The sequence below is a fragment of the Mastomys coucha genome, unplaced genomic scaffold (genome assembly GCF_008632895.1).
Source record: "Mastomys coucha isolate ucsf_1 unplaced genomic scaffold, UCSF_Mcou_1 pScaffold5, whole genome shotgun sequence".
Lineage (NCBI taxonomy): Eukaryota > Metazoa > Chordata > Mammalia > Rodentia > Muridae > Mastomys > Mastomys coucha.
In genome coordinates this window covers 91,206,556-91,231,869 of record NW_022196911.1, presented here as the reverse complement: position 1 = coordinate 91,231,869, position 25,314 = coordinate 91,206,556, and the positions used below count along the sequence as shown (strand labels likewise).

The window sequence follows — 25,314 nt, the reverse complement described above, 5'->3', positions numbered from 1 at the left end:
AGATTCCAGGGTAGCATGTGGAGGGATAGATGGGCATGGAAGAGGAAGACAGCTTCCCCCAGAGCTAACAGAGCAACAAAAGCAAGGAGGACAGACCCTCCACTCTTAGTTGGCTTCCAACCCAACTAAGTTTCTACCTGGAGGTCATGACCAGGAGGGGAAGAGTCCAAGCCCTCATGTCTCCAGTGATCTTGGCTCCTGAGCATGCTCCATGCAGAGCCGGGCTGGGTCCTGGGAACATTACCCACCATACCTGTCAGAAGTAAAGAGCAGCACAGGACCTGACTGGGGATAGATAGTTGGGCACATGCTCAGCTCGGTTCAGAAGGAAGCCAGTCCATTAGGACTCTGACCAGACAAAGAGGCTCTGAGGGTGGTCCACTGGCCAGCACCAGTACTATGGCTGCAGGTGACCAAAGCCACCATTTCTAGCTTAGCAGTGATTACACAAACCTCAGATCTTCCATCATGGCCCCATTTTTAAGTATTTGCTGTATCGTCAAACCATTCATTGAACCACTGGACTTGGTCACTAGTTTGGAAAACAGGCTCTGTGCCCAAGCCCTTATGCCCACAAAAAACCAAAACAAACAAAAAACAAAACAATTTTTTAAAGCTCTGTGACGGTCACACTGGGTCATGTGCTGTCAGTGAGCACTGAGGCAGTAGCTCAGGGAAAGGGAGGACCCTTCCCCCTGAAGCAGGAAAGGCAGAAAGGAAGCCCTCTCCAGCCAAGAGGCTGCCTCAGCCTCTGGCCTTTGGGATGCTCCATGATGATGTCTGGTAAGAACTGAAGACTAAAGATAAGTCCAGGGTAAATGGGGAGCGGGAATGGGGATCACAGAGGTTTCCCCATCTTAACAATGAAGCAGAAATGGGGATGGAAAGAAGTGAGTGTGAGTGGAGCCAGGCAGGGGAGGTACCCCAGGTCCCTTCTGTGGGCAGGATGCCACCAGCTGGGGAGTTTTGCTCAAACAGTCACCCCAGCTGTGGGAAGCCCACTTCTTCCCTTCAGCAGAGTACAAGGCTCATATACTTTGCCCAGTAAGAAGGGAGAGAGGTAACCACAGCCACTGGCATGTGCGGCCATCACTAGCCCTGGCCAGGGCCCAGCCACGAGGAGAGGCCAACTCAAAGCACTTGGTGGCCAGCTCTGGGTTACCAGATGGCCTAGGGGAAGGGTGGGCCACTCAAATAAACCTAGACAATTCGGAAGAACTCTTCTCAGACACAGGACTTCCCACAGAAGATGGAGGTGCCACAGGAAGTGGGCTTGGGGGAGTGACTCCCTAGTCCTTGCAGACCCTGTTCTCAGGAAGCCACTGCTGGAAACACCTGGTCACACCTTTCGCATTGGTCCTCCTGGCTCAAAACAAGCCAGGCTAGAGGTCTAACTCAGGAGTACAGCACGTGCAGGCCCTGGAGTCCATCCCCAACACAAGCATTGAGGCAGTGGCCCCTCCCCAGGTGTCACGGTCACACCCCTTCCTCCTTTCTAGAATAGCTGTTTTTGTTCCTCTTGCCTCCTGGTCTGTGAGGAGCCTAGCTCCTATTCGATCTATGGCTGCCTGAGGATTGACTTTGTTCTTGACTGAAAGCATGGAATGTGGCCAGGAAGGGGATCCTGGGATTACTGACAGCATTGCCACGGACCCAAGGGCTGAGCTCTTTTCATTCTCTTCTGCCCTATGCATCAACAGGCCTGGAGTACACAGCACGCCCAGCTCTCTAATGGCAGGTGTTCTGTGTCTGAGGCCTAACTCTGACACTGGCTTGGAATGAGCAAGGCCCTCTAGGGGAGGTTCTGGGAAAGAGCTGCTTAGCTTCAGCCATAACTGAAAAGCATATCCCTGGGAGTGTCAGGAATGACACAGGCTCCAACACAGGAAGGTTAGGCACCCAGGAGAACAGTAAGAAGTACCTGCCATTAGGCTGGATGAAGCAGACCATGAAATGTTTCACTGCTGTGGCTAGGAGAGAAAGGGCGCAAGTGAGGGGCAGGGTAGGAATAGCTGGCTTGCTCAAAGCAACTGGGAAAGGTCTGGCATCCATCCATTCCTAACAGCTGAAAAGCTTTTTAATGAACTCAGGATGTAGCTCAGTGGTAGAGCATGAACACTTGCTTTGCCTGCCTGAAGTCCTAGGCTCTATCTCCAGCACCACAACCTAACACGCAAACTAGACAGACAGGCAGACAGACAGACACATACACACACACACACACATAAACACGCACACACAGAGGTATGCTTTCAAAGATCCTAACAGATCTAGATTCCCCACTATCTTTTCCCTTCTCCACATTCCCTGAAAATTTCTTCTTTAGCCACATCCTTTGGGTAATCTCTTGCTGTTCAGAAGGGAAGCACAAGGCCTTCTGGGGAGATGGCAGTTGAGCCTAAAGCTTTCACAGTGTAATCCCAGTGCTAAAAACTGCAGCTTGTGCCAGGCACAGGGGCCTCAAGCTGGAATCTGAGCGGAACCCAAACCCAGGAGCGGAAAATTCCCTGAAGAGCAGGCCTGGGAGGTGGGCAGAACACATACTCAGGGCTGGATGCTTATACTGATGAGAATTCTCCCACTTCTTGCCTGCAGCCACAATATTGACAGGTTGCTAAGAGTTCCTCGAGGGCTGGAGCCCATCCCGGGAAAGAGGAAAGCTAGAGGGCCGGGCCTTGCCAGAGCCATGGAGGCACATCGCTGACCTCTGTCTTGCTGTGGCATTAAGCCCAGACTTGTTATATAAAAGATCTGGCCTGCAGCTGGAGCCGAAGCAAAAACATGCAGCTCAGAACCCAGGCCACTCCACTTGGCCAGAGAACGTCTGAGGCCAGCCCTGCCTGGGGGTGACAAAGAGAAAGTGACATGAGGAGTGGGGTGGTCACTGGACAGAGGTTGGCAAACAGGAAATGACTGAGGTGGGGATATGCTGCCTGGTGTCTAACAAAGCAAGATGCTCATGAGTCCACCTACCTGACGCAACATCAAGCTCCACCCCTGAAGGAAGCCCTCCTTGATTAACTACATTATCTGGCCTGAGCCATACAGAAAGGAGTGTGTACTACCAGGCCCAGGAGGGATAAAGCATATCCCTTTCTCCTTGCCTAAGGATAAAGGGAGACCAGTGTGGGCTGCTCCCAGGAGGGCGCGCCTGCTCCCCTTCACCTCCTTCCTGCACATCTATAGAGGACCGGCCATTGATAGCACCTTTCTGCTTTAAACTTGATCCAATTCTTTTTGGTGCAACAAGGGGCATTTCTGGAAGACTCTTGCTCCTCTAAACTTTGCCAGGCATCAGCCCCATGACATCCCTTGGTTGTCTGTTCTTAGGCTTTCAGGGAACTGGAAACCAGGGTCAAAGAAACCAAATCTTATAACCATTGGAAAGGAGTGGGCATTCAAATGTTCATTAAACACACTTGAAAACGGATCTCATAAAAAGAAAGGAACTGATGGGATGTGCTAAGGAGGCAGATGTGTTGCAGTGGGCCGTCCCCCGAGCTGTCGTGCAGCGTGGATGTGGGCAAAGTGGGGACACTCTACTCAGCAAAGGAAGAGCTGCCTCACCCCGTCTTGTCCTGTTACCCAGAATGGAGGGCTGGGCCAAGCTAGGTGTTCTTCCCTGCAAGTTAACAGGACTCAGTTTAAGCTGCCCTCAAAGGGAGCCTTACTCTTACCAACGTAAGTGCTAAGAAGGCTGAAGTCCTAGATCACACTAAGAAACATCTTTGGGTGATTTCCAGATGAGATGACTTTTTGCTCAAGTTAACAAATCTCATCCAAAAGATGGACACGTGGACTGCATGGTCTGTAGAGAGCCCTTTTAGGGGCAGGACTCTTCATGAAAACATAGGAGAGAAATCTGGGCTGTGCAGGACTCATGCCCTGGAACGGCCCTGGCAAGTTGCAGCTCTTCACGGGAATGCCCTACTCCTACTGATCCACTAGGCTCGGCCCGGCTCAGCACCTCTTTGGCCACTTCCTCAGACGCCTGAGGAATGCAAACCGGACCAAACTGGCCTTAGTTTAACTTCGGGAAGGCAAATCTCATTTTAAAAGTCCCAAACTCCAAACTCAGCTGCAGATTCTCCACATGCAAACCCTGAAATCCAAATTGTGAGCCCAGCTTGACGTCTCTTTTCCACCAGGCAGGTGGAGCACAAACTCATTTTCACCTATGTTTACAAAAGAAAACAAAGACGGGAAAACCTCTGTAAACAGTAGAAGGAGAAAAGCTTCTATGTACACCCAAAACCCAGGACAAGTCACTTCTGTGACAGAAGTCACCAGTGGCCTCAGCCAGCCCTCCCACTCCTCCTGACCCCATTACCTGGGTGGCCTTGTCATTGGTACAGCAGGTGAAGGCCCCATCGGCATCTCGTGGCCACTGACCCAGAAGGTAGGAACTGAGGATGGTGTCCAGGGAGAATGTACGCCGGACCTGGGGTGGCTGAGGCCTACACACTGACTTTTCTGGGGCCACCGAACATGGGACGCTAGCTGAAAGAGAGCAGAGCCCACAAGGCCTTGGTATCAGCATAGAGGAAGGAGTCGTGGCAACCAACCTCCTCTCTCCCAGGATACCCCACCTGCCTGCCACGTCTTCCCTCCTTCCTGAATTCTCAGCATGGAGGAAGGAGTCGTGGCAACCAGCCTCCTCTCTCCCAGGATACCCCACCTGCCTGCCATGTCTTCCCTCCTTTCACAGCAACAAAAGCACGTCCTGTCTGACCAGCGACCCTGACTTCACTTCATCACTGGAATGACCACTTCTGACCATTTCAGAGGGGACACAGAGGTTCCTTAGGATGCCCTTCGTTCCTGCTCTAGGGGATTCTATGCCCAGCACTCCCAGGTGTCCACCCCTGTTTCCCAGCCTTAGAGGGAGCTCCATATCCATCAAACACAACCCTTCTCCCCTTTTTACATTCTCTGCCCTCCTCCCCTCCTCCTGTATCCATTTTGGATCTTCTTTGCCGCACAAACGGCTCAATTAATTTTTAAAAAAAGATTCTTTTCTTCGTTTTGTGATGCTGGAGACTGGACCCAGACCCTTACATAGGCTACACGAGAACTGTTTTCCACAGCCCTATTTTCTTTCCACTTTTTTTGAGATAGGATCTTGCTACATTGCCCAGGATGGCCTTGAATGGGCTGTGTAGCCCAGGCCCACCCTGAATATTCAGTCCTTCTGCCTCTGCCTCCCAAGAGGGATTACAGGTGTGTACCACCGTGCCCAGCATGAAGGACTCTACTACTTTCCAGATCAGGTAGCTCCAGGAGAGCTAGGGCGCTGGCCTAGAAAGAGCCACCAAGCTCTAAGGAGTACAGTAGAAGACAGCAGCCAAGTCTGCAGGTCTTTCCCAACCCCTTCTCTCTGGCTTTTATCTGAATGGCAAAACTGAAAACACAAGGGGTGGGGCAACTGTAAATGCATTCATTTTATTTTATGTTGGCTTAAGATTTCTGGGAGAAATTAAGAGTTGAAACTCTTTTTAAAACCTAAGACTTCTGGGATCATTTGGAAGTCTCAGGGGTCTGGGTCGACGCCATTTTCTACATCCACGTTCAAACACTCCACTATCTGCAGATCTATAAAGACTCTCCTTTAAACAGAACAAACGGCTTTCACATCTGTAGTAATCCCTTGGTGATTTATGTGTATATTCAGCACAGCAGAAAGAACTGGGAACTGTAGGTATAAATAGACTTGAAGAGGTTTACATTAAAAAGACACAGAAAGATTGGCAGTTCCCCAAAAAATTAAACAGGGAATTCCCTTAGGGTCCAGAAATTCCAGCTCTAGGTAGAGACTCCCCTCAAAACAAAATAAAACAAAACAAAACAAGAAAACAAACCCTGAAAGCAGAGATTTGAAAAGTTATTTGTACACTTACGATCACAGTAGCATCAATCATAATAGCCCTAAGTCAGAGGCAACCTGATGGCACAGGGTGAAATAAGCCAGATACAGACAGATGGCAAATATCATAGGAGTCCTCCTTCAACAAACGCCTGGAATAGGCAAATCCATGAGGACAAGAAAGAGTAAGGTGACCATGGGCACAGAAGGACGGGGAGAGGGGGGTTCTGTTACTAGATGCCTACCCTCTGGGATGGTAAAACATTCCAGAAATGATACACCCATGGCTATACTGTAAATGTACCTATGCCAATCGTAAGCTTAAGATGCTTAAAATGGTAATATTGTTGTTTTGCTTTTCAAGACAGGGCTTCTCTGCATAGCCCTGGCTGTCCTGGAAGTCACAGAAATCTACCTGCCTCTGCCTCTCAAGTGCTGGGACTAAAGGCGCCTGGCAATGAATTTTACATTATTTATGTAAACTTTTAAACTGGTTAGTTTAAAAAAGAAAAAGGGGCTGGAGAGATGGCTCAGCGGTTAGGGCACTGACTGCTCTTCCAAAGGTACTGAGTTCAATTCCCAGCAACCACATGGTGGTTCACAACTGTCTGTAATGGGATCTGATGCCCCCTTCTGGTATGTCTGAAGTGTACTCATCATATACATAAAATAAATAAATAAAATCTTTAAAAAAGAAAAAGATACCAACAATGTGAAATTCTTCAAATTAATTTAGATATTTACATATGTTTTGACAGGCTTGTAATCAATATAAAATATAAAATTTATTTTGCATTGTTCCACACAATGTAAAATTCCAGTTCAAAGTTTCAATGATCTACATATTTGCCATTTTTAAAGATTTTATGATATCAAACAGTGATTCGTTTAACCGTTCCTACTCTGTTGGACATCTGGATTGCTTTTAATATGCTCTCTTAATTTTTTTTTTAGATTTATTTATTTATTTTATATGTATGAGTATACACTGTAGCTGTACAGATAGTTGTGAGCCTTCATCTGGTTGGGAATTGACTTTTAGGACCTCTGCTCACTCCAGTTGGCCCCGCTCACTCAGGCCCAAAGATTTATTTATTATTATAAATAAGTACACTGTAGCTGCCTTCAGACGCACCAGAAGAGGGCGTCAGATCTCATTATGAGTGGTTGTGAGCCACCATGTGGTTGCTGGTATTTGAACTCAGGACCTTTGGAAGAGCAGTTGGTGCTCTTACCAGCTGAGCCATCTCACCAGCCCTTTTTTTGTTTTTTCAAGACAGGGATTCTCTGTATAGCTCTGGCTCTTCTGGAACTTGCACTGTAGACCAGGCTGGCCTCGAACTCAGAAATCCACCTGCCTCTGCCCCCCAAGTGCTGGGATTAAAGGCATGCGCCACCACTGCCAGGCGCTCTCTTAGTTTTTAATGTAACCTTTGTCATATTGTAAATCATCTCCCTCAGCCAGCAAATAAGTACTCACTTTGAAGAGACTAAAAATGACTTTCAATGTCAAAAGTTATAAGTATGAATTGTCAAAAAACCTCAAGAAATACATAAACAAAAGAAACACACACACATGACATCACCTCTTCACCCAGAGACAATCACTGTTAATCATGAAATACTGGTGGGTTCGGGTGGCTCACACTTTTAGTCTCCGCAGTGGATCTCTAAGTTTGAGGCCAGCCTTACACAACGAGCTCTAGGGGAGCCGGGGCTGCATAAAGAAGCCCTGTCTGGAAAAAAAGAGAACTTTCATCATGTAATCTTACTTTCTGAATGTGGACATGCATACATTTTAAAATTTAAAAATGGGCTGGGATAAGAAGCAAAACAAACAAACAAAAAGGCCAGGCATGCACTGAGGAGGCAGAACTCTCAGTTGGTGGCCACCCTGGTCTACAGAGAGTTCCAGACAGTCAGAGCTACACAGAGAAATCCTGTAGATGATGATGATGATGGTGATGATAACAATAATAAAATTGAAGCGTATCATGTTTGGCTGTGTCTCTGCCTCCTTTCTAAATCAATATATGCTGACCACAACAGACCTTTACCAGGAAGTTGTTTTTGTTTAGAGACAGTGTCTCACTATCACATCCAGGCAGACCTTGGATGTTTTTTTTGTTTTGTTTCAAGACATGGTTTCTCTGTGTAGCCCTGGCTATCCTGGAATTTGTAAACTGGGCTGACCTCAACTTACGAGATCTGCCTGCCTCCCAAGCGCTGGGGTTAAAGGCATGCACCACCATTGCCCCGTGTTTTTGGCTTTCAGTTGGTCTCTTATATAGCTCAATCAGGCCTTAAACTTGCACTCCTCCTCCATCGCCCAAGGGTTAGGATTAGAGGTATGCACCACCATGACTGACAATATATTATTTTAAATGTTCATAAAATCTCTACTCTAAAATGCTCCAAAGGCCCTTTCAAAGTTGGAAGTCAGGAGCTAGCAAGATGACCCAGAAGGAAAAGGCACCTGATGCCAAGTCTACAGGCCCAAGTTTGAAGCCCCGGACTCACTGGTGGAAAGAAAGACCAACTCCTGAAAGTTGTTCATGTTGTCCTCTGACCTCCATTCTCATGCCTTGACTGTACATGTGTATGACACACACACACACATGTGCACATGTGCAAAAGCCAGGTGTCACAGGCCCCATGCTCTGGCCTACTTATCTGTCCTGTGCACTTCATTCCTTCCTCTACATTGCAGATACCACACACTGTGCCATTTCCCACCACTAACTGGGCCTTTCCTCTCCCTGTTGTTGATGTCTGAGCCATCCTCCAGGCCAGCCTAACTGCCTCCACCTCCTCCCGAGCCTGCAGATCCTGGGAATCCCCTGGGAGGAGTGTTTCAGAATGTTCTGGGCTTGCTCAGGATACTTTGTACTCTCCTTGTACTTACTGCCTCTCTCCAGGGTTTCAGGCATTTGCTTGTGACTCCTAAAGAATGAGCAGTCTGTGAGGTCGGGCTCTGATTTAGCTTTGTAGACCCCAGTGTCTACAGTGTCTATGTCTACAGCACAGAGCCCAAGTTGGCAAGAACCCAAGCACTTGAATAAAATTGAAAAATCTATAGTAGAAAGATTAAGCTTCTGTAATTACACTGCTGTTCCTGGGGGATCCACAGTAGCCGCTTACCTCCAGTAAAGACCCCAGAGCCACTTATCTGTTGTGTCTGAGGCTCTGGGGCCACCTCCTCCTTCACTTTCTTGTGACCTTGTCACTGCAGTAGTCTACTGACAGACCCACTGGTTCAAGTCTCAAGTTTACCTTCTACACAAGCAATTCAATCAGTCATTCTGAGTTGGGCTTAAGGTGGTAAGGCGGTAGGTAATTCAAATATTTCTGGAGGCTTTTGGTCTACTATGGAAACCGGCTCAAGACACTGAAATTCTGTCCTCTAGGCCTCCTTTAAGGCGGTCCCTGAGAACCCAATTAGAAGGCACAGCCTTTAGAAAGCACCTCTACAGTATTACATGACAGCTAATCAAAGAGGCAGGTAAGAGAATGACTGGCACGTAGGCTGGGATGTCACAATCCTAGCAGCTGCTCCTTCCTCCTTTTGAAGGACAGAGACTGCCTCCAGGGCTAGGAACGGCGATGGGGGAGAAAGGTCAGTCAGAGTCACCTGCCCCATCCTCTCAGCAGGAAGACCCTGCGGAGATTCTGAAACATCTCAGTCTTGCCCCAGTGCTACAAACTACTTTGGTCTGCAGTCAACCCTCTCCTCTCTCTCCTGTTGGCTCTGGAAAGGGATAGGGGGACTGAGGAATGTCAAACACAGAGAGGCAGTGCCTGATGACACCCCATATCTCAAGAAGGGTGGCTGTGTCCTAATACCTAAACCAAGCCCCTTTCCACCTGCTCTGAGGCTGCTGGATACCTGGAGGGGACTGCCTTGTCAGCATGCATATATATATATATATTGGGAGGGTGGGGGGGTTGGGGGGAAGAGGCAGGCCTGAGTCTGGGCTCTGCTGTAAAGTGTATTTGTTTTTGTTTGTTTCTTGTCAGGTCTTTGAAATCTGTAACAAAGGAATCTATCACCTAGCAACAACTGCCACCACACTGACTTTCCATCAGTTCTCACCACCCATGGAAGCAACCACCTTAGTCAGCAAACTATTTGGCTGGGGTCCGATTTCAATAACAGGGAACTGAATGGTATTCACTCACACTACTGACAGGGTGCAGGAAATACTCAAAATCCTGGAATTGGTAGAGACCCAACCACTTGATACTATGTTCTTCTCAACTGCCTCTGATCAAAACTAATCACAAAAGCTGTGTGACCTGTTCCTCTATATATACACGTAAAGATAACAGGAATGGTAAAAAGGAAAAAATTTAAAGGAAAAAAGCTTGAAAGGGAGGGAAGGAGAGAATGGAACGAGGAAAAGCAAGTGCCCATGTGGAAGGCGGCACTGCCTCCCTAGCTGGCAGATGAGCCTGCTAAGACCTTGCTCAGCCCATCTGCAGGACCCGCCTGCTTCCCCACCCCCTCAGGTGTCACAGCTGGGCTCCAGCCTTATCGCCACAGCCACATCCCAGCACAGGGTGCTGGCTCAGCTCCTAGCTAGCCACAAGGTAGAATTACCTCCTGTCTCAGAGCCCTTAGCAAGGCTCCACGGCCCCTCCCAAATCCCCAAATTCTTGGCATGTCCCAACCCCTCTGAGGAGACTAAAATGCCATGTTTCTTTCCTGCCTAGGAAATAGAGGAGAGGGTACTTTTAAAAGATTAGGTTTTTGACTAGGGAAAAAAAACAACCCTATTGCGTGTTTTGTAAACATCCCCCCAAATGGTTTGGCAAGCACCTGTTGTTTTAGGTACCAAAACTGAGTACGAGCTGCTAACCCAAGACATCAATTTCCCCCAAGGACAAACCAAAGCCAAAACCAGACAGTGATGTGATCCTGTACCATCCTTAAAGAAGCTGCAGACTAGCAGGTTCACTTTGGTCCCCGGAAACCTAGGAGGGGCTATCCAAACAGCGTAGGTCTGACAGCCATGTCCTCACTGCAGTGTGACTGCAGCCAACATGACCATCTCTGCAGATCTGCCTTCCCTCTGGGCCCAATCTGGCCCACCTTACCTCCTAGGGATTCTGAAGAGAAAAGAAATGCAAATATGTTTTTATTCCTTAGGAAGATAGGGGAAGGAGGTGGACAAAGAGGAGACTACTGAGAAGTCTGTTCTAAGAAGATTCTAAGGTATATTGCAGGCCAGGGGATTCCTAGGGCTTCACATACACCAAGCAAGCACTGTACCCCTGAGCTATGGCCCTAGTCCTCTCTTTACTTTTTCTTTTGGGACAGGGTCCCACTACCTTGCCCAGGGTATAAAGCCTTGACTTTACATTCCTTCTGCCTTCACCCCCTCAGCAGTTGTGATTACAGGCCTGTCCCACCAGGCCCGGTAAGGTACTTGTATTTTTTGTGTCTTTCCTGTCCTTTACTAGGGACAGTCTATTGCTGTCCTGGATATTGTCTGAGAGCTTGTAGGGAAGTGATGCTCACCTGGAATCCCCGCACAGGGAAGGCAGAGGCATTAGGAACATGAGTTCCAGGCCAGCCTTGGCTACAGGGTGATCCCTTGTCTCAAACAAACAAAAATCAATAAAGTTTCTTAGAGTCTTGGACATCAGCAGCTGTAGATGGGTGCTTAGGTTCCGCTGCTCATAAGCATCCCCTAGAGGTCCCACAAGAGAGAGGGAAGTGGGTGCTTACGGGCATACCGGAAAGATCTGGGGAGTGGGCTCTGTCCTGAACTCGTGTGATTACAGCCAAACGATAGGAAGTGTTGAGAAGCCAAAACGGTTGCTTGTGGCTGAAAGATGAACTGGTTATATTTCTGGAAAGTGCCCCTCTCAGATTTGGGAACCTGGGAGAGGAACAGAACAATCGGCCCCTGTATCAGAGAAGCCACGCCAGTATCATGACAGGCAATGACAAAGCAGCCAGCACTGGAGCATGGGTTGGGTGTCTGTAGGAGGGTGGGGTGTCCTGTTTACAGCACCGTGGGGTATTATCGGCCCATCGCATGCAGCAGCCTCCACAGCTCAGCCACCTGGCGAGGCACCCTGGCACCAGGCCAGACCATTTCACCACACAGCTGAGCAGTGGCGGATGCTTTGGTTCTTGGGCAACAGCAAATGGAGAAAACAAAACAAAACAGCACATACTAGATAAGAAGCCTTAGGTGCTATCTTCCAGAGCCACTTGGCCCTGTCTCCCAACTGCTACATTTGTATGGCTCCAGGGAGAGGGGCTAAGCGAGGAGAGGCCCAGCAGTCAGGTGGTGTCAATGAAGCCAACTGCACACAGGGCAGATAACACCTTTAGTAAGTAGGTATGAGTGCCCACTAAGCATCAACCCGCTGATAGTCTCTGCTGATGGGAGAGGAATAAGACAAGAAGCTACTGGCAGGGTAGTAGAGTGGAGAATTGATGCCACTGCCCCATCAATACCAGCTATCCAGTAGGGGATACCCCCCAGCAAAGGTGCTTTCAGAAGGGTCACCAATTCGTCTCTACCTCTCCCAAGACCCCTCCCTCGGAATCAACTCAAACCTAACCCCAGCAGAGGAACTCAAAGGAGAGGTGAGAGTTCTCAGCATGAAGACTACAGATAATGTAGGGCATGAGACATTTCTGGTTCTTCTCAGGTTGGCCAGGGTGGAGAGAAATCAGCTCTGACACAAGGCTTCTGGCTAGGCACCCGGAGGGACAAGTCCACCATTTCACTGTCTTTCAGGCCATGTAGGAGGGAGAAACCTAGGGAGGAAGATGCTCTAGCCTTCCTAGTCTACCTCCAAAATAGAGACATAATTTTACACCCAGCAAAATCTCAACAACTAGCTGGTTCAACAAACAAAGTATGAATCACTATCTCATGCCGTCAGACTTTGAAGCATCCTCCCCTCCCCTCTTTTAAAGAGAAAATAGCCCTGGTAACAAAAGCTACACATACGCTGTAGGAAATAAGAACATCCAGATAAGTGAAGGCATAAAGCTAAAAGCTATCCATGCTCACCCCGAGAGCAACACAGTGCTACAAGGATCCTGGTTTCTCGTCATGCTCATATGCACGCTCATGTTTCCTTTTGTTTCGAAACTAATGATGTTCACTTAGGGATGAGAAGCAGGAAAAGCCAGGGCAGTATGGAGGGACCCTGAGGGACTGCTACCTTGCCCTGTCCACTTGGGGTGCAGCACTTGAGAAATCTAGAGAACAAAATACAACATTTCCCCCCAAGAACTGATTTGCAGGACGAAGGGGAAGTTCCTCCAAACAGCCTCACAGGGATTGTCTTTCTATTTCTGGACACGTGCTGGTATTGAACAGTGTAGATGGCCTCAAGAGCTCCCTGCGGTTTGGGGCCGCTTCACTGCTTAACTCAGGACACATGGGTTTTGGAGGAGAAGCTGTGGTGAAACTGAAACCCCTAATATGACTATCCAGGGGTTACAGACCTCCATGGAGAGCCCACGGAGACCCCACCTGTCCCAGCTGCTACGTTAGATCTGGAGTGAGAGGGCTTTTTCTGTTCCGTTTTCTAGCACTGAAAGTCAAGGAAGCACTCTGTTGATGAACTATAACCCCAATCCTAACATTTCTTTCAACACCAAGCCACAGCTAACTTCAACCTTCACAGGGAGAAGAAATTCAGAAAAACCAGACTGGAAGGTGGGGAACGTTCCATCATGCTTCCCCTACCAAGGAGACTTTACCCAGAAAAGAGCAACGGTATTTGTGTACACTCCACAAACTGCTCGGCCAAACCCTCCATCCATCACTTTGACTCCATATTTAAACGTACAACTCAAGAGAACCAGCGAAACCATTTCTGGCTTCATGTCTGACTTCGCACAATGTTGATGAAGTCTGCAGGCAGCTGGAAGACCGGGCCAAGGGAAGCCTTTTTGGAGCTGTCACTGTGGGAAAGGAATATAAGGAATCCACTAACTCCGTCCCTTCCAGGAGGCAAAGGGTAACCCCAGAGTGTATGCGAGGCATCAAAGAAGCAGGCTGCGTGCGGGTTTCTGACATTTGTTCAGCTCTCAAGAAACTACAGTTAGAAGAAAAGGAAGTAGTGTGAACTTTTCACCCTTTATCTCAATTCTCTGAAGAGGAGTTTCTGTAGGATTGGAGTATTCTCAAGACAAAACAAATTGCCAGCCGTTACTGATGGTAGCATGCTTTCCTTTAGGATCTAATGGAGCCTTTGTGAGAAGAGCCCACACAGTGGCCTAGCCTCCCATAAAACAATCTTCACCTTGTGGTTGTTTGAAAGTAATAGGTTCCTTGGGGACATACAAACTCAAAGGATGAACAAACATCTTTTTCCTTGCTTCCCTTTTTACAGTAATCTGATTTCTATCAAACAGAGAAGAAATCATGCTATCCAGTCAGCTCTTAAGTTAGCTTTTAGGGTAAGTGGGGCGAAGAGAGAACCAGATTAGGGAGGTTCATCTAGAATGAGTTTTGCAAGAAGACAACTGTGAAACTGTACCCTGGTTTCTGTTCTGATTCTGTACACCTCACATGCTCACGAATTCCACTGTGTGGCAGAATCTCCAAGACTTTTATCACCTCGTGGTGAAGGTAAACTCATCTCTCCGAGGTTCAAGTGCAAAGTGAAACCTTTTATTCCCCGAATAGAAGATTGGTTGATTGATTGATTGATTTTTTGATTTTTTGAAACAGGGTTTCTCTGTGTAGCCCTGGCTATCCTGGAACTCACTCTGTAGACCAGGCTAGCCTCAAACTCAGAAATCCGCCTGCCTCTGCTTCCCAAGTGCTGGGATTAAAGGCATGCAGCATTACTGCCTGACAGAAGATTTTTTTTAAGGAACATTTCCCACACTTGCATTTTAGTAAGACTCAAATGTTTCATGGCTTTCTGGCTGCCTTGGTTTAGGAAACAATGTGAACCAAAAGGTTCTAGTCTCTTCCCTTGCTTGGAACTTGATGATCTTACCTGGGACTCAGAAACACTGCTTTTAGTCTCTGGGCATGTTGGATTGGCCAAGGAAAGATGAAAATAATTTAGAAGTAAGACAAGTTCTAGTGAGGAAGGTAAAACCAGGTAAAAGGGAAATAAGATTACAGATTACTATCAGTTAAGTAATTTCCTCAATCAAAATTAATTCTACTTTATGAATAAACCATTAGTAATTTTAACTCTATCCAGTCTGCTTTATTCCTGGCTTCCAGCAAACTTCTAGGCAACATATGTTTAAGCAACCGGTATGCAATTCAATTATCAGCCAAGTTACACAAAATGCTTATGAATGTTGACAAAATATGACAGCCCCGTTTTGTCACCTTCCCCGCCCAAAGGAAACTGTTTCTGTCATTCCTCCTGTCGACTTGGTCATGTTAATATTCTTGTCAAGTCACATTAATTCAGAATTGTCTTTATCAAACTCCCAATGGAATACCTCAATCATGAAGAGTCAACAGATGCCTAGACTACTGGGCCAAAGTTATGAGGAAAGGGATATTTATATAATACCAAAGTATCACCGCATGAGGCACCTAAGAGGAGAATAATATTCTTTTACGATGAGAGAACTGATGGTGACCACCTAAAGCAATCAAATTTAGCATGATAAGGATGGAGGCACAGCTTAGTGACAGACATAGTGTTTGTGTGTGAAGCCCTTATGCTCAATCCCTGTCCCATCTTCAGAGACAGTATTACCACTTAGGAACAACCTGCTACTACCTACTTCCTAAAGTAACCAGTATAAAGACACACCTTGGGGCTAGAACTCTGACTGCTCTTCCGAAGATCCTGAGTTCAAATCCCATCAACAACATGTTGGCTCACAACCACCTGTAATGAGATCTGATGCCCTCTTCTGGTGTGTCTGAAGTCAGCTACAGTGTACTTACATATAATAATAAATAAATCTTTGGGCCAGAGCAAGTAGGGACTGAGTGAGCGGGGCTGACCAGAGCGAGCAGAGGTCAATTCCCAACAACCACATGAAGGCTCACAACCATCTGTACAGCTACAGTGTACTCACATACACAAAATAAATAAATACATCTTTAAAAAAAAAAAGACACACCTTTACCTATGGAAAGTTTATTTTTGTTTTGAGATAACATCTTACTATGTTGCCCTGGCTAGTCTTGAACTCACAGATTCACCTGCCTTTGTCTTCTGAGGAACCAAGAATAGAATTAACAGGGTCTAGAAGAGCTCCAAAATGACTTTTTTTGTGATTGTTTTTTGAGACAGGTTTCTTTGTGTAGCCTGGCTGTCCTGTAAAGCAGGCTGGCATCAAACTCAGAAATCTGCATTTCTCTGCACTACCACCACCTGGCCTAAAATGACTTTTGCAAATGTATTATGGGGAAAGAGTTATGAGAGATCAAATGCATTGCTTACATGTATGAACTTCTCAAAAAATAGAACATTACATTAGACAAAAAAAATGTCTAATTTAAAACAAACATGAGCTGGCAAGATGGTCCAGTTGGTAAAGCACAACCTGGATTTCATCCCTAGAACTCACCGTACAGGTGGAAGGAGAGAACGGGCCCCTAAATGTACTCTGGCCTTCACATGGGCACTAGGTGACATGCACATACCACACAAACACAGGATAGAGACACCACAACAGCAATGAAACAAAGAGCCGGGCTGGGAGATAGCTCAGTGGGTAGAATGTTTACTGAGCAGGCACGAGGCTCTTCTATGGATCCCTGCATCCGTGTAAAAGCTAAGTATAGTAGTAAGCATGTGCCTGGACTCCCAGCACCCAGGGGTAAAGGCATTTCAGGTGCTTGCAGGCCACCTAGATCAGACCAAACAGCAAGCGCCAGGTTCAGTAAAAAACTCTGTTAAAGAAGAGGAGGAAGAAGAGGAGGGAAAGGAGGAGGAGGAAGAGGGAGAAGAGGAGGAAGAAGAGGGAGAGGAGGAGAAAAGATGATGATGACAATGGAGAGCAATTAAAGATACCTGACATTGGTCTCTAGCATCCACAAGTGTACACACATGTACGTATGTAAATCACCTCTACACACACACACACACACACACACACACACACACTTGAAGTATGGAATAACTCTGGATTGAGAAGCTTTTTAAATAGGATTTAAGTGAGTACGATCCTTTATGCTGGGGATATGGGAAGAGCATTGGTCCAGTATGTGTAAGTCCTGAGTTCCAACCCCTATACCAAGGTTACGAAGCAAGCCACCAATGGGAAGTGTGAAAACAGATGAGATATTAAAGGGCACAGTTAATCTCCTTAGGCATGATTATATTGTGAAGCAAACTGTCTTTATTGTCAGGAAAAGCTGCTGAAATGAACGGGGGGGGGGGGAAGTGTCATGATGTTTTCAAATAATTAACTGAAAAACTGCACATGGCGTACATGTGTAGAGGTCTATCTAGACACACATATATTAATAAACACAGGACACCATTCAGATAACTTGGCCTGTATATCTAGTGCTAGTTCCAGGCTAACCAGGGCTACACAATGAGACTCTGACTTTTTTTCTTAAGGGTTTCTCTGTGTAGCCCTGGCTGTACTGCAACTCCCTCTGTAGAGCAGGCCAGCCTCAACTCAGGGATCCACCTACCTCTGTCCCCCAAGTGCTGGGATTAAAATGCTAGAAAGTCTATCTTAACAATGGGAGGGACTGAACTCACTCATCAGCCCTGAATGAGAAAGATTTTAAAGTAGTCTGTCCCTGAAAACAGCACCAGGAAGAGATCATTACAGGTTCCTGACTCAATATTTGCCCTTGAGGGCAGAAGGTTCCAACCCCTAGGGGGTAAAGAAGAGAGTGCTGCTGACCAATGCAGCTCAAGTGGAGTCTCAGAACTTACATTATCATCTGCGGCACAAGAGAAAGAGAACACAGTACAAAGTCAAAGGTAAATAAGCCTTCCAAGCAGCTAAGACAGCTGTGTTGCAGGCTCCCAGATGTCCCTGCCCACCTCCTCCCAAGCAGGAAAATATAGTGCTCAATTTACCTGTGGCTGGCCACATGGCTAGGCGAGCAGCAGTAACCACCAAACGTACTCAGGAGCAGAGAGGGCACATAGGGTGGTGCTGGCTTGCTACACCTCGCTAGCTTGGACTCTGTCAGGATCCACTGCACTTAACCTTGGTTTCTGATTCATTCTCCTCTGGGCTGGGCTAGGGACAAGGGCTCAGTTAGGCTCCTCAGAACCAAGAACATCAACCACCCAACCTGCTCTGCCTCATCCATGAAAACCTGTGTGGAGGGTTTGGGGGCTACAGCTCAGTAGTAGAACATGTGCTAAGCATGTCTGAGGCCCTGGGTTCAATCCCCAACGTTGCCAAACAAACACACAAACAAAAAAACCAAAATCCTGTGTTATTTCTTTGTTCCATTTGCAGAAAGCCTGGGATCATCCTCACTTAAGCTCTATTTCATGTCCTCAGCAACACAGAGGGGATCCCCAAAAGACTTCTACATCCCACCCGGTGAATCCATACCTGGGCCCTGACCTTCTGGAACTGAACTGGAAATCAGTGGCAAATTACTATGCTGTGCCCTAGGTATGGAAAAACCCCAGCGTGTGCTGGGCAACACTCCAGGGCAGCCCCTGCTCTGAAGTCCTGGTCTTGCCAGTTGTTCAGATTCCCTAAGAGAAGCACGAAGGTTATGCAGTGCCTCCAGGGTTAGCCAGCCTGAGAAGCAAGGCTAGGTGCCCCCCCACCCCCTGTATTTAGAGTCTTGACAACAGCCGGGAAGAGGGGGAAGCTGCCAAAGGCCTCCTAACAGAAGGCTGTTCCCTGGTTACCTCTCTACAGGCAGCTTCCCGAGGCAGAGGGTGTGGCAACACACATTACTTGGAAGCTAGGTGACAGACCTGACCTCCTCCCCCAGGCTGCTTCATGGTAAGGTTACCTTCTCTAAGTAAAGAAAAGGCTTAACTTACTGATACAAAAGGATAATTGGATTCAGGAAGACAGTAAGGGATATTAATCAGCCTTATGTCCTATCCCAGCTTCTGAGGCCCAGAAGGTAAGCTCAGTTTAGTCCTCTGGAAGCAGACAGCACTGTCATTTGCACAGTGGCTCCCACACAGACTTCTAGGCTTCAGACAGCTCACTAGGAATTGGGAGCAGTCTCTTTTAACCCTCCTCCTTCTTGCTGACTGATTGTCCACCACCCGTCCATTACTTTGAGTCAGGACACAGCCAGAACAGTGGAAGACACGGGCACATACATAAAGAGGATCATGGTGGGAGTCTAGGTAATTTGATCATTTCCTAAGGACAAGCAATCTGAGCACAAACAGGGACACTTGCATAGTAAATGGCCCACAGCTCTACTTTACATAGCTGGCTGGGCCATGAAAAAAAAAAATCCCTTAAGGACAGCTTAATTACAGCCAGGCCAATCAAGTCTATAGTGGCAACTGTAAGTGCCTGAGATAAAAGATGCATGCCACAACTGAAGGGTTTTTCAGAAAATTATGTGTGTACTTATGTATCTGTGTATGTGCTTGTGTATGTGTATACAGGTGTCTATAAAGGCCGGAAGAAGGGGTTGGATCCCCTGAAACTGGAACCCTGGGTGGTTGAGAGCTACTCAACTACTGGTAACTGAATTTGGAGCCTCTGTAAGAACAGCAAGTGTCTTGGGAGGCAGAGGCAGGCGGATTTCTGAGTTCAGGGCCAGCCTGGTCTACAGAGTGAGTTCCAGGACAGCCAGGGCTACACAGAGAAACCCTGTCTCGAAAAAACCAAAACAAACCAAAACCAGCAAGTGTTCTTAACCCCTGAGTTGTCTCTCCTGTCACAGAAAACTTTTAACAAAAAGGGGGCTTTGTTAAATAGGAAAGCCCAGTGTGATGATCTATAACCCACAGTCCCAGCCATCAGAGGACAGAGGCGGGAGGACTGCAAACTCTGCAATAGCCTGGGCTACATAGTAAGAATCTGGTTCAACTGACCAGACTAAGTAGACTAGGGTTCATTCATCCCCTGCAGCATAAGCAAAAATGACTGGATGCCTTTAAGGAGCACAGCCAGATGGCCGAGGCAGTGTGCTGTGTAAGAGGGAAGGGTGGGAATACAACCGGGTCAGTCTGTTCCTCTGGCTTTGCTTAGTAATCCCAGACCCAGCCTCCTCAGGCCTGGGGTTAGGGAAGATGGACCAAAGGGCACTTCCCTGAGTATAAGTTCTAACTCCTGCCCCACCTGGTGCAACATCCTGCACTAAATCACACGAACTCTCCTGAGGCCTACCATATTCACAAGGCAGGGGGTACAACTGCCTAGTATATAGGCCCAGAAGAGCCATCTGGACTAGGCCTATAACCTGGCATCACTTTCTAAGCCAAACACACTGATTTGCCTATTCTCTCCTGTGGAAGTACACAGTAGTGTTACTGTATGGCTCTGTCACAGATGAGCCTTCCAGTTCCGTGTATTTTAAGACTTGAAGAGCTAAGCACAGAGCAGAGGAACACAGTACTAGTGTTCCATCTCCAAGAGAGGAGGCATGTTCCTTCAGAAGACCCTGGGCATACAGAGCATGCTCAGTTTGGGATCATGCTCAGAGTGACAGCATGTTGGGGCAACCCTGCACATTCGAATGCTGGGTCAAGTTGGAGCAAGGGCTGCACTTGCAAATTCAAAAACTGGCACCCAGTCAGTTCCCAGGGTCCGATACCAATTTTGTCCAGCTGTAGAAGGGTAAGCTGCAACTCCTGAAAGGCAATCTAACATAGAGGCAAAACCCAGGCTCCACCCCAGCATGTTATGTGAACTCAGAACAGGTCCCATAACTTCTTGCATATCAACTGTCCCATCTGTCAGGCGGGGAGAATAAGACTAGTCACAAGCATGCAGAAGCAACCTGATAGTCACATTGGTCTAGTAGTTATTGCTTAAATGTTTTTATTTGGAAATGATTTGAAACTGTTCCAGAATGAGAACACAGGACACATACATGACCATTACCCAAATTTGCCTACCAGCACACATGCCATTTGCTCTCCTAAGGCTGGCTGTTGCGTGCATTTTACACACACTCACATACTTTCCTACACTCATACTTGACACCCACATGTTCACTCAACACCCCCCCACACACTCACACACACACACACACACACTCACACACACACACTCACTCTCACCCACACCCTCACCCCCCCACTCACACACACACGCTCTCACTCACTCAGTGGGGGTTGGGGGGATACACCTTGAAAGGAAAAGGCAACCATGACAAAACTGGAGGTTAGGAACGAAGAGCAAGCAAAAGGAAAGTCCGTTAACTGGCAGGCTTCGGGCTCTGCTCGTTTCCCTGCACACAACAAGCATTCAAACGTCCTGTTTTACATGGACAGTGACCACACAACTCAGACAAGTTACATAAAGTGATGTAAAGTCAATTTCTGTCTCTGTGTTGTGGTGTGTGTGGGTACATGTGTGTGCATTTGTGTGCACGTGTATATACACGTGGAGACAAAAGTCTTTATCAATTGCTTTTCTACTGAATTTTAAATTGTTTTGTTTGATTTTGGGGGACAGGGTCTTACTATGCAGCCTTAACTGGCCTGCAACTCAGAGATTTGCTTTCTTCTGCCTCTTGAATGCTGGGATTAAAACCATGTTCTATCACAATGGAACATAATTTTTTTCAATTACTCTTTCTCTCTGTGTGTGTATGATATTTGTGGGAATACGGGGAAGTGCATGCCACAGTGTGCATGTGGAGGTCAGAGGACAACCTCCAGGAGTCAGTTCTCTCCTTCAATAACGGGATCTGGAGCCTGGAGTCAGGTCAAGCTTGTGAGGCAAGTGCTTTTACCCACTGAACCATTGTACCAGCTCTATCTCACTTTTGAGACATGGTCTTTCACTAAACCTGGAGTTCACAACTTCAGCTAGGCCGGCCAGCCTATGAGCTCAGGGATGTCCCTACCCCGCCTCCTCACAGTGCTGGGGTAGCAGGGGAAGTGCACCCTGCTTTCACCTGTGTGCTGGGAATCTGAATCAGCTCATGCTTGCACAGCAAGCACTGAGGCAACTGAGCCAACTCTCCGAGCCCTTCCTTCATTTTTTTTTTTCATTTAAAGACACAAAACATACAACACAAACAACAACAAAACATTATATAAATGGGAATTTTATTATACAGAAATGTTTTTTATAATATTTGGTAAATAAGATTTTACAGTACAAGGTTGGAAAGTTACTGGAAAAGAAAAGTGTGCACACAAGCATACAAACATTAGGACGTGACATAAATCTATAGAGAGGAAAGTGATCTTGTAGAGGGGTTAGTTAACTCCAAGAAGGACACCAGGCAAGGCTCCCTAGATGGAGCTTTCTCCCAGAGTCCAAGCCTCTGCTGTCCCCACTGAGTGCTACTAAATACCACAAGGACCCCACTCCTGTTTAACCAAAAGCAAAAGGAGGGCTGTGCTTTGGCAGATCACGTGCTCCAGGCTTCTCTCCCATTAGGAAGTTAGAGTGGTGGTGCCAGGCATTACCCTACATGGAGAGCTAAGTTGTTTTGGTGGCACAATGCTACTTGTGCCCACCCCTGCCATAGGAATGCGCCATCCACATTTCTTCCCAGGTGCTTTTTATGGTTTCACTTAGTTACCCATAAGAACCCTCTTACAAGCTCCATCTACGTAGGCATATCTTCCCCATACCATTCCAAACACATTACCCATAACCATGACTCCAAAGGCAGGAATATCAGTCTGCCCCCAGTTCCCTACCTGTCCCTGGTGAGCTACCCATTCCAGATGGCAACTGGACACCTCAGACCAGCCACAAACCCTGAAAAGCCACAGCCATACCACACACGCAGGGCCTCCCACTATCCACCAATCTACAGCTCACAGGACAAGTCCAAGGTGTGGAAAACCCATTGTGTGATCCCTTGGGATGCTGAAGGAACAGACTTATCTCTGCAGCCCACTTCTAGTTCCCTTTTAATCAGTTTATCAGGTGCACTTTCAGCCTGGAATACAGATAAACATCGAAAGGGAAACCAGAGCTGGAGCAGTGGGGATGCTGGAGCTGTGTGCTAGGCAGTGGGGATGCTGGAGCTGTGTGCTAGGCAGTGGGGATGCTGGAGCTCTGCTAGGCAGTGGGGATGCTGGAGCTGTGCTAGGCAGTAGGGATGCTGAAGCTGTGCTAGGCAGAGGGGATGCTGGAGCTGTGCTAGGCAGAGGGGATGCTGGAGCTGTGCTAGGCAGAGGGGATGCTGGAGCTGTGTGCTAGGCAGTGGGGATGCTGGAGCTGTACTAGGCAGTGGGGATGCTGGAGCTGTGTGCTAGGCAGTGGGGATGCTGGAGCTGTGCTAGGCAGTGGGGATGCTGGAGCTGTGCTAGGCAGTAGGGATGCTGGAGCTCTGCTAGGCAGTAGGGATGCTGGAGCTGTGCTAGGCAGAGGGGATGCTGGAGCTGTGCTAGGCAGAGGGGATGCTGGAGCTGTGTGCTAGGCAGTGGGGATGCTGGAGCTGTGTGCTAGACAGTGGGGATGCTGGAGCTGTGTGCTAGACAGTGGGGATGCTGGAGCTGTGTGCTAGACAGTGGGGATGCTGGAGCTGTGCTAGGCAGTGGGGATGCCATGCTACAACAAGCTCACAACAGAATTCCACGTGTGGGAAGAGACCTTTGCTTAGCAAAACACCTTTGTCAGTCACATGGTTGTGGGCAGATTTTTTTCCTGGGTCTCAGTTTACCTGTCTGCAAGCACAAGGAAATGCCATCCTCACCAGCAGGGCACAGTGAAGGTGGATGTACAACTTTTTTTTTTAAAAGATGCATTTAATTATTGTATGCAAGTACACTGTAGCTATCTTCAGACACCCCAGAAGAGGGCATCAGATCTTATTATGGATGGTTGTGAGCCATCATGTGGTTGCTGGGAACTGAACTCAGGACCTTTGGATGAGCAGTCGGTGCTCTTAACCACTGAGCCATCTCACCAGCCCGGATGGACAACATTTGAGTACCAGTTTGTCTCAAGTTCTCTGAGCAATGCAGGTGAATCTGGAGCCTTTTAGATTTGGCATTTTCAGCCTCTTACTACAGAAACAGCTATTTATTACTTGGCTGTTATGAACACAGAATGATTCATGTGGCGGTTCCACTGGAGAAGCATCCAGTGCTCCCCTCAGGTTAAGAGGTGCTTGTCAAAAAAAAAAAAAAAGAAGAAAGAAAGAAAAAGAAAAGGCCGGGCGGTGGTGTTGCATGCCTTTAATCCCAGCACTTGGGAGGTAGAGGCAAGCGGATTTCTGAGTTCGAGGCCAGCCTGGTCTACAGAATGAGTTCCAGGACAGCCAGGGCTAGCTATATAGAGAAACCCTGTCTCGAAAACAACAACAACAACAACAACAAACAACAACAACAACAAAGAAAAGAAGAGAAAAGAAAAGAAAGGAAAAGAAAAGAAAAGAAAAAAGCCAGGCAGTAGTGGCGCTAGCACTTGGGAGGCAGAGACAGGCGGATTTCTGAGTTTGAGGCCAGCCTGGACTACAGAGTGAGTTCCAGGACAACCAGGGGCTATACAAAGAAACCCTGTTTGGGGTTGGGGGTGGGGGAAGTAGATGATTCCCCTTCTCAGAGCAGTAGGACAGGCTTCTGTCAACCTACAGCTGTGAGGCAGGGAACGCATGTTATCAACAGTGGTTCTCTCAAAACCATGTGGTTGATCAGACAGGCTCAGAAAACTCATAGTGGAGGGAGTGTAAAGGAGGGGCAAGGGCGGAAGGGGAGGAGCAGAAGAAAGAGGAGGGAGGAGGGAGGAAAGGAGAAGAAGCTGCCTCCTCTCCTAATCACAAGTTAGCTCTGCTCAAGGTTACACCCAGCTGAGCAGGCTTATTAAACCATTTTGTCTAAGTCACTAGACCCATGGTTAGAAACAGGGAAACAGACTGAAGAACTGTCTAGATGTCTAGGGTTAGGGCAATGGTCGTGAACACCTCTCCCCTGCATTTCCCCACTTTAGCAGGGGAAGAGAAGGAACAGCAGTATCTGGGGTGGTGCCTGGCATGGGGGAGGAGGCTTTCAATCTGATCACAACTGGGAAAACCACGCTAGGCTACACTATAGCTCTAACGCCTGGCCTAAAAAGCCACTAATTTTGCAATTCCTGCTTTTGCTTATGGTACAGTATAACACTACCAAAAAATTGGCACTGGTCTATCTGGTGTAAAAGGGCACTGGGCACTCATTTCAGTCTCCTTGATCCACCAACCACACCTATTTCTAGGCCAAAAGCCCAATAGCTCAAACTTTAAACAAAACTGTAACAAAATCCTACACATTCTTTCTTTCCACAGATCAACCTGGTGACTATCCATGTTTGCCCTTGTGTTGGGAAGAGAAGCTACAAGCCTAGCAATGACTTCCACGGAAATGTAACATCTTTGTCACCAGCTGGGTTTGAAGCCCAAAAGCCAGGC

General features: G+C 47.5%; 1 protein-coding gene across 3 annotated transcripts in view; it reads right to left on the bottom strand.

Moving 5' to 3' along the window:
- The window catches only part of Fam117a (family with sequence similarity 117 member A), a 71,798-nt gene that overhangs the window by 12,752 nt on the left and 33,732 nt on the right, over positions 1-25,314 (bottom strand). For all 3 annotated transcript variants that reach the window (XM_031354308.1, XM_031354310.1, XM_031354307.1), the window contains one exon: positions 4,331-4,500. In XM_031354308.1, coding sequence (XP_031210168.1) covers positions 4,331-4,500 — 170 coding nt within the window. The remainder of the gene's footprint in view (positions 1-4,330; positions 4,501-25,314) is intronic.